At 36.0% G+C, this 14,498-nt stretch overlaps 1 protein-coding gene across 3 annotated transcripts in view; it reads right to left on the bottom strand.

The window, feature by feature from the left end:
- Window positions 1-1,349: 1,349 nt before the first annotated feature.
- Window positions 1,350-14,498, bottom strand: part of LOC149207047 (uncharacterized) — a 356,193-nt gene continuing 343,044 nt past the window's right edge. For all 3 annotated transcript variants that reach the window (XR_016252614.1, XM_089395658.1, XM_089395657.1), the window contains 2 exons: window positions 2,168-2,306; window positions 1,350-2,051 (listed from right to left, as the gene is read on the bottom strand). Coding sequence is in view for 2 of the 3 variants with exons in the window: in XM_089395658.1 (XP_089251784.1) it covers window positions 1,975-2,051; window positions 2,168-2,306 (216 nt within the window). In the remaining variant the exon portion in view is untranslated. The remainder of the gene's footprint in view (window positions 2,052-2,167; window positions 2,307-14,498) is intronic.

The raw sequence follows: 14,498 nt of genomic DNA, 5'->3' as shown, positions 1-14,498 counted from the left end.
GGTCAGCCTGCTGTACTTCCTGCCTTGTAACTACATAAAAAAGTTTCCCCTCTTCAATAATATCATTATCAAAATTCCCCTCTTCAATAATATAATTATAGGTCAGCCTGCTGTACTTCCTGCCTTGTAACTACATAAAAAAGTTTCCCCTCTTCAATAATATCATTATCATTCGTGTATGATAGGTTAAGTTTACAGTTTATTGTAAGCAGATCTTATAATAAATGCACAATTGAAGCTTATAATAAATATAGGTCAGACTGCTGTACTTCCTTGTAACTATCTAATTTTCTTTCCCCTCTCTTTCATAATATTATTTTTTCTTTATAATAAAGTTTATACTTATTGTTCTCATCAAATGCATATAACACAATTTTCATTAATGTGTTATACACTGTTTATAGTACAGTACTTTGTTGATAAAGTTGATTGGCTTTATCACAGGTGGTTGAATAGAATGATTGTTACAATGTTATCCTCCCCACCCAAGTTCAATCCCCTGCTTCTTGTAAAGCCTTGTACAGCCTTGAACCTTAAAGACTATCTTACCCTTACCTATGGGCCTACCGAAGTTCAATCCCCACAAGTGACATGTTGAGATTGTGACTTCCAAACCTTCTACTATCTTAAGATTACCTATGGGCTAGAGGGCGAGGTATTTTGTTACATGGAAAAAAAGTATAGTAAAATAATTTAATATGTAGTAAGGCTGTTATTAAAATTTAACGGACATGGAAAAAAAGTATAGTACAATAATTTAATATGTAGTAAGGCTGTTATTAAAATTTAACGGACAATAATGCAATGCCTGTTTTCACTGTTAAAATTCATTTTTTATGAAGGGCCACAAGACTCGCCCTTAAACACACATCTATTTTCCTTTTATCAGGTAAATGGTTTTTTTTTCACCCCTACCTAATCCTAGGTACACACATCTATTTTCCTTTTATCAGGTAAATGGTTTTTTTTTTCACCCCTACCTAATCCTAGGTATTTTTACTAGGGGTGTGTATTCTATCCAAAATATCACCCAGGACTTCCACTGACCTTGTAAGCTTAAAGAAATATTGCAAGCCATCTAGGTCGCTGGGACTTTCACCATCATTGTTAGGAGAACTTTGGGGTATGCTTGCTAGAAAGCGAACCTGGGTTATTTGCACAAGTGCTTCAACTGGCCACTAGACAACATTGGATGGACAGATACTAACCTATTTTAGTGCCTAAAATTTCAAGTTATCATTCTAAGAAACAATGAAAAGATGGAAGCTACAATGTGAAGGAATTCAATAGCTCTGGGAGTGAACTCGGGTGCTCATTTAGTAACAATTCCAACTCAAACACCTCTTCCATTCTGTAAGATTCTTCTATTTATGTGATGCATAGTTATATATTAAAGAATACAAACTATGCAACAATCCATGTATGATTCAACCTTTACTAAACTGAGACATTCTCATTGAGAGCATGTTTGGATGATATACATTCAGCAGTTATAGTCATGCACATATTAGGTCATTTCCAAGTTCATGTTAGGACATGACTGTTACCAAGGGAATTTGTTATATGGGCACTGGTCTGACATTTATGGATCAGAATTTCACATTATATTCAGTTGTAACAGCCAAAGACGAATTATCTTTTTAAAAATCGATAATATGGCCAGTATTGGCCTGTGCTTCGTTTTGCACTAATGCACCGACTTATCTCTGCTTACTACATTGCAGCTGTATGTACAGACTAATGGCTGTGCCCTTGCCTCTGAAGGACTCTACTACGCTGTATAGTAGGACTGCCCAACAGCTTCAATTTGTTCAAGTAATGGAAGACCAATGGTGCTCATGAATTTCCAATATAGAATATACACTCAAGCATAAATGCATTTGGATGGCTAGAAACTGTCTACACGTACACTGAAACATGATACATCAGAAACTTCAGTACCTACAATGTGCAAGTTGAGCCACAAGGACCTCGTCATACCCTTTGTTTTCTTCTCCAAAAACGCAGTTTTTTACCAATACCCTTGTCATTTTGTCTCTGAGAATCAATACCTGAAATAACATTAGCCTCTAAATCAGACATCGTACAAATCAATAAAACTTCATTCCTTGGAGTTGCAACAAGCAAAGAAATTGAATATGCTGCATTTAAATGGCAAGTTTATCACATCTTCCAGCTGAGGATAACGTTTCCTCTGCCATTTGTCTCCACTCTTCTGCACAAGAGTAATTTATGCCCATGCCCACACTAAGACCTCGCAGGAGTTGTATTGTACGTAGAACAAAAAATAACTCCTCTGGAAAACTCTGTAAGAAAAGAAGATTCCTTAGAGATAGGATATAACCTAATTTATCGGACCACATAACCATCAAATGAAGGAAAGCACGTTCTTCTACAACGACAGAAAATTTGCTAGTTGGACATTTCAATTTGTCAGTTCAATAGGGTACCAAATAATTTCTCAATTTTATGCTCAAACAACCATTCCTCACTATCTTGGTTGCCGAAAAGAAATTCTCATATGCAAAGACATCCAATAAACAAGCTCCAATATAACAATGAAAATTCCCGTGGCTGTTCACGAGGACATATCTTATTACTTAAAATTGTATCTGTTTGCTAAAACAATTATAGCAACCTCAGTAATTTGGTGACTAGTAATTTTTCTCACCAGTCGCATTTGCACAAGCTTCAATGCCAACTAAAGGCTACCGATTTCAGTCGTATAAAGAAATTTGTCTTTTTGAATTAAATAAGTTTCACCCTCCACTGAGACTACCAGCCTATGGAACCAAAAAAACAATAACACAGTAATATACACAGTATTTCATTCTCTCTCACTCAATCTAGAATTTTCATGACGACAAGCTCTATCTAAATGGGATTTTTTTGCACTTTTTCCAATGTAATCAATGTTGCATGAGTTTCTAGAGGGTTGGGAACTTGGATACGGGTGTGTGGAACGGCTAGAGGTTTCCCCAAAATTATTTTTTTAATTATATAATTTATATAATAATCAAAATTAATATTGAATCAAAATATTCAAATATTAAAATCAGTTTAAATATATAATCTCCCTTATATATAAATATATTTTCTGGGTGTCTCTCTCCTAGTCTCTCCCTTTTATATATATTTTATATATATAAAATGTCAAATTCATTATATATATATATATATATATATATATATTCTCTGGGTGTCTCTCTCCCTGAATCTCTCCTTCTTATATATATTGAATGTCAGTTCATTATCAGTTCTCTGACACATGACCAGTCTTTGAAACAATCTGGCTTAAAAATACAAAGAAACAGTTTTACATATGTTTCTCTAGTTATTCTTAAGAGATAAAAACAAAGCAACTCTAATGTTTAAGCATTGACTGCTACATACAATATGCACACACAATCTTCTGCAATACATAATACATATACATAAACAGAAAAATAAATACTCATCAGCATGACATCCCAGATATCGCCCTTACGTCGAGGTGTCACACGCTTCCTTAACCCATCAAAAGATTGCTCCAGTTTCTCAATTAAAGATATTGGTGTTAAGAAGGTCTTTGGCCTTTCTACCTGTGAAGGTTTCAACATAGGCTCATGTTTTGTGGACAGTTCATCATATTTCTCTACAAGCTTTGTATTCCCCAACCCCAGGGAACGCTGGAACTCCAAAAAAAGAGTCTTTAAAGCTCCCAGAACTTTCTCCAGCTCCCATTGCAGCTCCCGCTGAAAAGGTAACGTTCCCATACAGTTCCAAAGCTCCCGGGAGCGCAGGAACCATTGGAACGGGTTTCCCACCTCTCGGGAGTGGTTCCGGTGTAACAGAGCATGTAATCCTTAATCCTTGTGGGAAGTGCTGAAGGAAAACTACATGAATTACAGTGGAAATTGTTCAATAGAAATATTGCCTGTTACATGATTGGTTCCAATATCTACGTTCATTTTACTTGTCATTAGAAGCTCTGCCATAATTTGAACAATATATAAGTTCAAGGGAATATCTCAAGATCTGTTCTTGATCTTCCTACTATCTCGACAGGGTTAGCTCACTGTCCGGTAATGTTGCAAGTAGTTATCAATGAGGATGGATGCCTTAAATCTACGTATGCTATCCTTAATTAAATTCCAATCTTATATGAGTCATTTTCATGAGTTTGGGGAAAAGTTCTATTACGTCTGGCTAAAGGGATTTTCTAGTTACCTTTCCTGTGCCATAGCTGCTAGCTTCTCAGATCATTCGTTTAAAAAGTGTCAAACATGTCATGGTCATGGAAGCACAAAATCCCCAAAGGTTCATCTGGAATATGTTATGGATGACATACACAAGATCTGGAAAACCAACCTGATGGACTATAAAAGATCTACTTCAGTACTGAGACATATTTGATGTTAACCTTCTCCATTTGGTTGTAGTTTATAATCCTTGAAAGAAGAACACACGAGTAGCGGTGAAAAACTTCAACGATTCAAATGAAACTTCTCACAAAAGTTGGCAAAGTTATTTCACCAGCAGCAAAAGTTGTGGTAAGTTATGGTCTATAAGCTTGTAGTTGGATGCATAATTTATTAGTGGATGGAATAGTGTGAAAGAGGGGTACTCCAAAACATTTTGGACACACCATATTGTGAAATTTTTAAAACCGTTGCAGTTAATCTTGTTATCATTCAACTATCTTCAAAAGATTAGTTGTCTTTTGTAAATTATATACAGAAAATATTGAATAAAACACTATTGCAACTTCACCAAAATTAAATCACGAGATGAAAAAATATCTCACACACAAAATAATAGACATATTTTTGGACAAACTGTCCCTGGAAAAACTGTGTGGGGAAAACCAGTTCTACGGAGGAGGATTTTATTATTCTTCAGCAATTTTGTAATTGAAATTACATACACTTTGGCGAAAAATTAGCAAACCTGAGTAAATTATTTTATATGACCTCCCGGAAGTTATTTGGCCTCTCTAAATCAATTCAGCTCTCCTCTACGACGCTGAATCAATCCACACGTGTGGCCCTGGCAGATAATTTGGCCTCCTCTAGCAACTCGCACTTCTTGGCAGAATAACACGACCTCCACTGGAAAATCGATCTCTACTAGAAAACTTGATTTCTCTCCTGCAAATCAACTTTCTTTGGGACATTCATTCTTCATCCAGCAACTCGACCTCCTCAGTGAATTCGCACCACTTGGAGAATTTCAGCCCCTACAAAATAATTTGATCTCCCCTTGTCACTAAGAATCTAAAAATTAATATGAACAATCTCTCTTCGACAACTTGATCTCAATCACTGCTAAACCTAACTGTTGGTGTCCTCCACATTATCGCTACGCACTTGCTATCACTGCAAATCGTTGTTGTGTATCTCCAAAAGCCCCATCGATCTCCTCTTATAATCTCTCGTTGAGAAATCAACGACCACGATCTATTCACAATCGATGGCTAAGATCATCTTGACTTCATTCAATCACTTTTCTAGAAGTCACTAGAGAAAAATCGATTTGTCTCAATTAATCCCAATTAATTAACCACTTTTCCTAAGTTAGAATTAGGAAAATAATTAAACTAGCTAATTAAATCTAATTAAGACAATTTTCCTTAGAAACTTTTTCTGGGTATTGGAGATATCCATCTGTGTCTCTAGCCTCATAGATACCACCTGAAACTAAAACACCTATTTGAAACGTTGAGCTACATAAACTAACACTCCCTCTTAGCAAGGAAGGTGTTATGCGTTACAGCCAACTTATCTATGAAGAAGATGAATCTTGCCTTTCCCAAGGCCTTTGCTAGAATGTTTGCTACCTACTAATCTGTAGTTATATACTGTAGTTGAACTATCCTGCATTGTACACAATCCTTGATGAAGTGATACTTGATGTCTATATGCTTGGACCTATCATGAAACACCAAATTCTCAAGTACCCTGATTCAACTCTGATTGTTGCAATGTATCACAATTTTGCAGGAACTGTCCCCCCCCAAGGATTCGAAGGCAGATCTGCGTCCCATATGGATCTGCCACTGATCCTTCGGTGGAACCGTGGATCGGAAAATCGGATCCGCGGTTCCGCCTTTTTTTGGCAATTCCTAGAAAATTGGATCCATGGGGGCCCGATCCGCAGATCCGGAAAGGATCGGGTGCAGATTTGTGGAGGTTCAGGCGTGTATCCACCACGGATCGTGAGTGGATCCGAAAGAAGGTGGATGGTTTACACGGTTCCGTAGGGCTTTTTTTGTTTTTTTTTTTTGGAAATTTCAAACTGTTATGTGAGGAACTACACTTTTCGAATACTCCCAAGGTGCCCTTTGATGCTCCCTAGATGCTCCCTAATGGTAATGTTAAATTCTTAAACTAAAAGTGACATTCTCCTTCGTCTTTCATTTCCATCCTTTTACTTAGATTTTTAACATTACCATGAAATGACTCGGGATGTTTGAGAGTGGTTCCAACTTCATTAGACTTCATATGGAGAAAATCGAATTTCATATCCCATTCAAAATTCAGCAGACTTAATAGTTTTCAGGATCAATGGGATTGTGGCGTTTCATTGGATTATATCATGTATCAGGGCATGTGATTGGCATTTAATCAAGAGCACCAAGCCCTATATGTACCCCAGTGTTGGTGTTATTTATTGTTGAACTCCTTTGTCATGGCCTTAGCAATTATGTACCCTTCACTCAAGTCAAAATCATTGATCAGGCATGTTAAGCTTTCTCTACCATATTATAAGGCTTGGATTAAGCTGTTTCATCAAAATTAGGCAACGTTGACTAAAATCCCTATAGAGTTGAAGTAGAGGCAAAGGTTAGACAAGAGGAGGAATCTAGATTGTAGATCGTTGATGCTAGAATAATTAATCATTGATGTACAATGGATGCCATATCTATCTTGATTTATGTAAAAAAATGCATGTTTTCATGTCTTCTACAACTAATTTGGTATTTTGGATGTTTCTTTAATATAAATGCAAAAAAATATTAATATATATATAGTAGACACTTCCAAGACGCTTCGCTTCCTAGATTTTTGGGAAATCACTCTTCCGCGTCCCCGCTTCCAAAAAAACATCCTTGTTTCGTCCTCTTCCCTGCTTTGTGCAACGTTGGTGTATCGTCATCTCTACCCTATGACCAAACAAGACTACCAACAACTTCCGAAGCCAAATGGCCTCACATGTCGCTATGCTAGCTGCTATGTATTCTGCCTCTACAGAACTCAATGCCAAAAACTTTTGCTTCCTACTATACCAAGAGACAACTCCTAATCCCATGCTGAAGTAGCACCCTGTTCCCACACAATTTAGTAGTCCCTATAAAAAGAACCTAAATGTCAAAGAGCTACACCAAGTGATAACAACATGACAATGACACACTGTCACGACAATCAATGTCCATTGCTCTTTAAAGACTTTCACTGATGAGAGGAGTCCCAATGGGAAAGTAATCACTTGGAATAAGTGGATCAATGGTTAGGTATGATGTGATTCCACAAAGCCCATTCAAGGAGAGGCACAATGATGTTTCAATGCTTTAAAGAAGCTAAAATACTCTCCAAGAAAGATCTTGAGATAAGGAGTTCAAGACTTAAGGTTTTGAGATATGTACCAATAATAGGTATTCCTAAAGACAAGACCCTAGGTGACGAAGTAGGATCCCTTAAGGAAGCTCTTTATGATGTCTTGACACTTCTAAGAGGCTTTTCGCTCCTTTTGAGAGACCTAGGAAAGAGTTGCACTAGACCTCGGGTTTTGTGACTTGTCGTGGAAAAAGGCATTCTCAAGGTCAATGCAATGAAGTCTCATACAACCTTCAAAGAAGTCCCAAAACCAGAAAGATTCAAGCTAGATGTTTCCCTTCCAGGGCACACCTAGTGCACAAGATTTTATGGATGAAAAACCATGAAAATCCTACCAAACTTGGAGGACCTCTAGGCAAGACCCTAAGCAAGAGTCTTGTGCTCACGGAATCCAAAAATTTACCCTCTAGGGAATTTTGTTGGATGCCCTAGTCTACTTGTCCAAGGGAGAGGGAACCAAAATATTAAGGAGAAGAATTATAGAGAAAAGGAAGATTGATCACCAATTGACTTGGGTCAGTGTCTTCTTCCTTTGGCTAATGGAGTCCTAGACGCTTTAGATTAGGCAAATTTGTCTTCAAGGAGGTCAAAATTTGATGCCCTGGCTACAACTAGGAACATTCATTGCATGTTATATCATGAGTAACATATGCAAGAGCCAATCAGATAGCTTCCAAAAATTTCTTCCAAAAAATTAGGGCACAATAGCAGTTACATTAGTTATTGCAATAACATACATTAGACATTTTCAAAGAAAGATTTCATCAACCAAAAGAACTTACAAGATAATCATGCAATATATCCATCGATATCAAAGAAGTAGCTCCAAGATAAGATCAAAAATCAGCTCCAAATATCATAGCGCATCCAAGATACTCCACAAGATCACCAAAGAAAATGTGTGAATTAGCCAAAGAGGCCAAAATCCCAAGTGTGATGATGATAAAGTACAAATGAAGGTGAGTTCTATTTATGTGGCTCATCATGTTGAATTATAAGCATAGGGGCCCCTAACATTATAAAAATGTGCAAAATACAAGCCTTGGTTAGAAGCCAACCAAGTAGCTTCTATAACTTATAATTTAGCCATCCAAATGCTTGCTGAATTGATGATGTCATGTTGATGTAGGGTTGTTGGAAAGCCACATTGAGTCCTCTAGGTGCCAAGATGAGAGAGGGGGCTCCATAAATCACCAATTAGGGGATGGCCCCTAATTCTCCGTGCAAGTCATCATGTGGTGATCCCAAAGTGGGTTTGGGGCATGTTGCACACATTTTATCAAATTTCCAAGGAAGCAAATGTACCAAATTTTTCAAAGGATCAAGATCATCAGTCATTAGTTTTTGAGTCATTGTAAGCCATTCTACAAAATTTGTAATGTAAATGATGTTAGTAAGACCATGTATGTATCAAACAACCTAGGTAAGCCTATTATTTTGGAGATGCATTTCATTCTAGGAGGTTTTTCATCTCACTGATTTATCTGTGTTTCTAAACACGGATGATCGACAGATTTTTTCCCTGCAGCCTCACCCCAAAGCTCGGGAGGAATTTATCGTCAAAGTTTTAAGTGAGTCCTAGTGTTTTAATAGAGTCTTCTATAAAAGTGATTGGGGAATAATTTAAGCTAATTGGCTAAACTATTTTATGACAAGTCACTTGGTCTACTAGATCATGTTGTGTTGCGAAATTGAGTATGTATTTTGAGGGTCTATAACGAACGAGTATTCCCCCTTTGAGGGTTGAATTTTGTAAAATCTTATGTAAAAAATATTTTAGTGCAGGATTTTGTTCTTTTATTATCCTTTTGTTCTATTTGGTATCAGAGCCTTGTTTAGTTCCTAATGGCCAATTTAATTAGATCTTTCTCTACTCTTGAACGTTGTATTGTCTCTGAAGTTCATTCTAGATCCCTTGAAAAAGATTAGACCTTGAAAAAGAATTAGAGACAGTAGAAAATCCTGAGAGTTGGAATCCTCCAACTCTTCATGCAACTGATGTGTACAAAACCCCTCTCTAATATTTTTCAGAAAAAGATGCTTTTAAAAGAAGTAGAATTGAAGATCAAAATTTCTGGTCCTTCTGTTCAGATAGTTTCTCTTTCCTTGTTTACTAATGAAGAAATCAAAAAATTTAGACAATATGCAAAAGACAAAAAATATTCCTATTTACATTTTGGAGGTATAAGGATAGGTTTAGCCCCTTTGTTTAGGCATGGCTTAAATACTCCTTGCATTGCTGAAGTCTTTGATACTCGACACCAAAGCTATGATCATGCTAGAATAGGTACTATTGTTGGTAACCTATCTACTGGTTGTCAATATGGAACTATCTTTCCAGACTACTCTATTAGTCTTACAGATCCTCATCTGAAAGATTGCTGGAAACTAATGGTAGGAGTCCAAGGATTGCAAATGGTTGACAATAGTGAATTCCTATCTACAATGATTCAAACATCTTTCCAGTTAACCAATACTGTACATCCGAAACTTAAACAGCCAGTGCTCAGAGATTGTGTGTCAGTTGGTTTGAATAATGCCCAAGTCGAAGGAGTGTCATATGATTCTATAGGTCTACCAAACGACTGGTATTTCCAGTATAAGTCGTTATCAGATGATAAGAAAACAGGGAGTTTGTCAAGAAGAGCCTCGGTACAAGATGGCCGAGTTAGAATTCTTCAAGAAAAGCCTTTTGTTCAACGTCCTATTATTCATCCGAGAAAATATGCATTACCAGTTTCTGATCCTACAGAATCTTCATCTCAAATAGCCAGTACTTCTAGTCAGCCTGTATTATCTTCCAATGAATTGTATATACCTGAAGTCAAGCCTTTTCTTGTTGTAAATAAAATGTTTAGAATTTCTAATTCTCAAATCTCACCAGTTGAGGAATGGCAATTCGCCAATCGCCGTTTTGTGAAAGGAGGAAAATGGCCTCCAAAGACTAAATTTTGTACTACATCATCATCATCAAGGCAACCTCCAACACGAGCTGATTGTGCCCCCTTAATTGAACACAATTCCTCAAATACAAATGATCTAGATCAAGTGTATCAAATTGGTAATTATCTTACTACATGGTGTTCTTATGCTGAAGAAGCCATAGATGATCTAGGTGCACAAAATGAACTCATTTTGGCAAATCTCAAGCTTTTGGATGATGAACAACAAGAAGACAGAGCTGATAGAGAAGCTAGGATGCAGAAGAAAGAAAGGAGAAGAAAAGCAAAAGCATCCCAGATTTCAAAATTTACCATAGATATGTCGACCCCAAATTTTAGGGATCAAGAAGAAACTGAAGCCAGCGCTTCTGAAACATCTTTCAAGCCATTGAAATTAGAATCTGTTTCAGAAAAATCTAGAAAATCAAAAGCAGAAATCGTGACCCTTGAAAATGCAGCTTCCAAGTTTCCATCTTTCATCATGTTGTCGATCTAGAAAGCGAACTTTGTAAAAGAAGTTCACAAATACCCTAGGATAGAAGAAGATCTGTTTGCTTCTAATTCTAGTGGTTATATTTTAGATTTGGATAAATCTACAAACCTATCTGAATCAATCAGAGTATGGATTGGAGCTTTGTATCAAATGCAAGTAACTACTAAGCTCGAAAATATATCCATATTTGTCTTAGCAGAAAAAAGAATGGCCGGAATAGTATATGACTAGTGGATTGGCCCACCAGAATCAGAAAGATAGGCAATTGTTGCAGTAGGACTATCTACTTTAGAAGTACTACTAAAAACACAGTTTGTTCCAAAGCCAATTGATGAGAAAAAACAGATCATTACAGATCTTGCTAGAATGGAATTGAAAGATTTGAAATATCTTGAATCCTTTGGTCAGGACTTTATCGCCAAAGTCTATAAAGTAAATCTTTCAAATGATTCAGTTCAAAAAATTTCATTTTTATCCAAGTTGCCAGGAAATCTAGGAGATCTGATCTCTAAAGATATTGAAGTTCAAAATAAAACAATTGATCAGATTTACTGGGTAGATCTTTTATTTTGGTGTCATGAAAAGGTTAAATATCTCTGTTGGCAAAAACAAGCACATGATATCACTCCTAGTGCTAATGTTTGTCATGCTGCTTTACCTTGGACACCATTCAAGAAAAAGAAAAGAAATAAAAGGTATGGAAAATTCAAGGCTAAGAAAATTGCAAATCCAAAAAGACCTTTTAAAAATTTCAGATTTTTGAAGAAAAGGAAACAGCCAAGAACCAAAAATAATTGTTGTTTCATATGTAAGCAAGAAGGACATTATGCCCGTGCATGTCCAAAAAGCACATCTAGTAAATTAAAAGCTTGTGTAGATATTGAAGAATTTTGTGATGATTGGTCTGTTGTAAATTCAGAAGAAGAAACATCAGATGTATATATGTTGACTGATGCTTCTTTAATAGAAGAAGAAGAAATGCCAAATTATGTTCAAAAAATGAATATTTGTATAGATTGTTCCAGTGATGAGTTTCCAAAAGAAGAAGAAGAAGTTCACTATAGTGAAGAATATGAGACAGAGACCAATAGCTTTGTAACCAGTGAATCAGAGTCATTATGTTGGTCTCCAAGATCAGAAAGAGACAAAGGAAAACAAGCAGTACCTGTTCTACCAAAGTTAAACTCTTTCTATCCATATGAAAAGAACATTGGACAAACATTCTCAATGCCAGTACCAGAGTTTGATCCAGTTGCAAAGTTTTTTTTGAAGAAAATGATAAAAACAAATAATCTTTTGTATATACCAGTCTCTGTGCAGGTTAAAAATAACTGGATAGAAGATGCATTTATTGATACTGGTGGATCAAACAATCTCGCCCGACCTTCTCTATTCAAAGGATTATGGAAACCGCTCCAAAATATTCTGATTTTGGAAACAGTCGGAGGTACAGTTAATCTTACCCACTATGTAGATAATGTTTCTTTAAAAGTAGGTGGGAAGATTGTAAAAATATTTGCTATTCAACATCATGACCCATCAGCTAGTTTATTTTTGGGAATGCCATTTATAAACTCAGTATTGCCAGTAACAATTAGTGAAGATAAGGTTATCTTCAATTTTAAGAAACAGGCAATTTCTATTCCAAGATTAAGATTTGCAGATTCAGAAGTCCGAAGAGAAAGTCAGAAGAAAACCAGTTCCAGAAAACCAAAGAATGATTCAAGGAATTGGCAGGAGGTGTTGCAAATATATGAATCAAAAGAAGCTCTCAAAACAAAGCAAAAAGCAGCCATTGATCCACAATGGTCTCAAGATCAAATCTCTATATATGAAAGATTACTTAAAAGCTGCTCTGAAGACCCCCGAAATTTTGGGAAAAAGAGAGCCCAAGGCAAGAAATTGTTACAATGCACGACAATGGAGTAAAAGGTAAGTTAATTCCTTGCACTCCTTCAGATGAGCAAGAGATCAAAAAACAAATTGAAGAATTGTTAAGATTGAAGTTGATTGAACCCAGTGTTTCTCACTACTCATGTTCAACGTTTTTAGTTCAAAATCATTCTGAAATTGTTAGAGGCAAAGCGAGAATGGTGATAAATTATAAGCCGTTGAATCCTATCACACAAGGCTTTAATTATCCCTTGCCTCGCCAAGAAATGATTATGCAGAAAATCCAGAAGAGCAAAATCTTCAGTAAATTTGACATGTAGTCTGGTTATTACTAGATTCAAATAGAAGAAGCAGACAGACACAAGACAACATTCACCTGTCCTGCAGAGTTTTTTCAATGGAAAGTTGTTCCATTTGGTTTAAAGAATGCTCCTGCCTTCTTCCAAAAGAGAATGGATTTTATTTTCGGTAAGTATGATTTCATCATAACTTACATTGATGATATTCTGATTCATAGTCCAAATTTACAGACACATTTGGCCCATTTAGAAATATTTCTACAAGAAGTCCAAAACCATGGAATTGTCCTATCAAAAACAATAAATAAATAAATGGTATTATTCCAAGACAATATTGACTTTCTTGGAATTCATGTAGTAGATGGACATATACAGATGCAACCTCATGTTCTTACAAAGCTTGCTGAGTTTCCTGATGAGCTTAAAGATACTAAAATGATTCAAAGATTTTTGGGAGTATTAAATTACATCCATAAATATATTCCCAGGTTATCAGAAAAAACTGCTCCTATCAGAAGACATTTAAAATCAGGATGGTCCAGTCAAGCAACAGAAGCAGTTAAAAATCTAAAGGAAGAATGTCAATCTCTTCCAAAACTGCAGCCCCTAGGAGATGGATTGCTCATCCTACAAACCGATGCATCAGATGAATTTTGGGCAGCTGTTCTTTTTGAAAAGAAGGAGGAAAGTAATGAAGAAGAACTATGCGCTTATGCATCAGGAGAATTTCTCCCTAGCTAGAAAAATTATTTTGTTGCTGAAAAAGAAACTCTTGCAATATTTAATGGCATCCAAAAATTTGAATTATATCTTGCACCTAGAAAATTCTTGATTAGAACTAACTCAATGAATTTTAAATATTTCTTGTCAGCCAAATTATCAAGACAAATGGCAAGAGGAAGATTGTTAGCATGGCAAATTTGGTTTCAGCAATATGATTTTGATGTAGAATGGATTCCTGGAAATTCTAATTATCTTGCAGATGCTCTTACCAGGGATATGAATAAAGCTCATAGAATCAGCCGCAGCAAGAAAGAAGTTAAAGGTAGCATATTTGATTTTCCAGAACAAGAAGATAATTTTGCCACATTTGTAAAAAGATTTAAAATTCTGGAAAAACATGTTGAAGATCTTTGTTTAGAAATAAAAAAGGTAGTTGGTCTCAGATTAAGAAGAAACCAATGGATTCAAAAATGCCAAGCTTGGCAATCAAAAAATATTGGTACTCTTCTTGGTTTAGATCTTGAATTGGTCAAGGTATACTCTCTACCAAATA

The sequence above is a fragment of the Pinus tabuliformis genome, chromosome 1_2 (genome assembly GCF_031772625.1).
Source record: "Pinus tabuliformis cultivar Carrire ecotype Pingquan chromosome 1_2, CPIR1, whole genome shotgun sequence".
Classification (NCBI taxonomy): Eukaryota; Viridiplantae; Streptophyta; class Pinopsida; order Pinales; family Pinaceae; genus Pinus; species Pinus tabuliformis.
This window is presented reverse-complemented; position numbering and strand designations above follow the sequence as displayed.